The sequence below is a fragment of the Limulus polyphemus genome, unplaced genomic scaffold, assembly GCF_000517525.1.
Source record: "Limulus polyphemus unplaced genomic scaffold, Limulus_polyphemus-2.1.2 Scaffold2249, whole genome shotgun sequence".
Lineage (NCBI taxonomy): Eukaryota > Metazoa > Arthropoda > Merostomata > Xiphosura > Limulidae > Limulus > Limulus polyphemus.
This window is the reverse complement of record NW_013667859.1, coordinates 55722-57946: the sequence shown is the minus strand read 5'-3', so window position 1 is coordinate 57946 and position 2225 is coordinate 55722. Positions and strand designations below refer to the sequence as shown.

Below are 2225 nucleotides of genomic sequence, written 5' to 3'. Positions count from 1 at the left end.
TATAAATATAACCAACGCGATGTGCTAAAATGAGAGTATCTATTATTAGTTTGCAATAGTCAGTGTACTATAAACTTTGGAGACTATAAGTGTGATTATTATAATGCTTATCAATAGGAAAACTTCAGATATTTGACCAGGAACCTTTACAAAGTTTGAACATTACAAATCATTTAACTTCAGTATATTCTCATTGGACATTGGTATTTTTATGAAAACATTATATAAATTATTCATCATGGAAAACTCGACGTGTGTGGACGATAAATAACGAAGGATAAAGTTAGCTAGCTTCCAGTTAAGCGAATTTTACCTACGTCAACTCGTAATTAACTTGTTCGTCATGAACCCTCGATAAGATATCGAAGAAGTTCCAGATTAAAAGGAAAACTTTATATTGCTTGTAAGTTTGTGAAACTTTTGATTATAAATCATTGTTTGTAATAACTGTTATTGTAAATTGTATTGTTGTGTGTATATTAAAACGTATTTGTGTTACAAAAAAAAAACATGTATCAATATTGTTGGCAAATATCATAAACTGACTATATATTGACTTTTACTTAACTATTAAATCTAAAGTACAATTTAACTATTAAATTCAAAATATCATTTACCTCAATTTCAAACAATTTGAAATTCTAATACGTTGCAGGTTGTATGTCACATCTGTCAGGAAGTCATTCGTGGGAGGTCAGATCAATGTAAAATTGTTCCGTGCACAGAAAAAAGTTGTATTTCAAAGGAAGTTGTTATTGGAAGGGACTACTTTAATACTAAAATTTGATTTATTAGCTAAGTCTTTATGCAAACTTTTTTCATGTACATTGATACTAAAGTACCATTAAATTTTGAGTGTAACTCTATAAAGGTTCATGACGTGCATACATTAAAATACCCATAGCAAGAAGAATTAGACCAATTTTATAATTAGCTTTTTTCTGCAGGGAAGGTTCTTTAATAAACCCTTTATATTTTCAGTGGTGTTTATCTAACTTGTATTATTTTCAAATATTTTCATGCTTGTTGAATTTCATTTCTATTTTTGAAGGTTGACTTTTTTCTACAGTTAGTAGAGCAAACAATTACAGTACCAATTCAATATGTTTTCCCTTGAAGTAAACTTATTATGTGTAGCTGATGTCTTGATGTAAAAAAAAAAAGTCTCTTCTAATTATTTAAATCATTATAATAAGCCACAATATTTAGTGAGTTAGTGGGTTTTAACCAAACATAACTATACCTGGCTGGAGTATTAGTAACTGTGGGGTCCCATGCTCCATGGCTCGGAGTCCGGCTACCTTCATGCAAAGGTGTCTGGTTCCCATAATGTGGAGTTCTACTCCCTAAAACAAAACAAAAATTATACATTAGTAAATAATTCTAGGTTTATGATGCTTATCTCTATCAGTAAATTCATATTTAATTTGATCATTGGCATCATGACGTCAGTAAAATGTGCACATGCCATGAATCATGAGAAGAATTATGCACTCTGTAGATACAACACAGCATGACATATTAACTTCAAAAGCAAGGAAAGTTATTAAATCTTCTACAGCTTCTCTAATCTACATTTTGATCTACACATGGACATATTTACCATCATGCAGAGGAGTCTGAGAACCATACATTGGTGTCCTGGAGCCAGCACCATACATTGGAGTTGTACTTCCATACATTGGCGTCCGACTATAAGAAGACACACCACCACCTTTTCCAGGAGCTCTGTGAATGAACCCAAAGGACATTATTCATGAACAATTTAAATCTACAGGTCTTTCTACTGAAAGTTATTATTTTACTTTATAAACACTAATATTTGAAAATCTTTTAGGATTATTTAAACTTTACTAAACATTTCTTAATCTTCTACATTAAATCTCGGAGGGTAAAGGATTTTCTCTTATGGATATCATGTTTTATTTTCCTTCCTTTTAGAACAGAATAATTATAACCTATACATGGTTTGAGGTGTTGCTTTCAAAAAGATAAAACAGATTTAATTTTGCTGCATTTGTTTCAACATTTCAATAAATGCCAATACTCTTTGACTCCAAGATTCATCCATTTTAGACAGTAAAAGGAATTAATTAACTTTAGTCAAAAAACATTAATTTTGTTAAATCAATCTTATTAGACAGAATTTGAAATATTTTAAAGTTATGATCATCATATTTATAATATACTCATTTTGTTAAATATGAATAATATAAATAATTACA

At 29.7% G+C, this 2225-nt stretch overlaps 1 protein-coding gene across 4 annotated transcripts in view; it reads right to left on the bottom strand.

Moving 5' to 3' along the window:
• The window catches only part of LOC106466405 (transcription elongation factor SPT5-like), a 74795-nt gene that overhangs the window by 17988 nt on the left and 54582 nt on the right, over positions 1–2225 (bottom strand). For all 4 annotated transcript variants that reach the window (XM_013926693.2, XM_013926692.2, XM_022394406.1 and 1 more), the window contains 2 exons: positions 1604–1728; positions 1244–1346 (listed from right to left, as the gene is read on the bottom strand). In XM_013926693.2, the coding sequence (XP_013782147.1) occupies positions 1244–1346; positions 1604–1728 (228 nt within the window). The remainder of the gene's footprint in view (positions 1–1243; positions 1347–1603; positions 1729–2225) is intronic.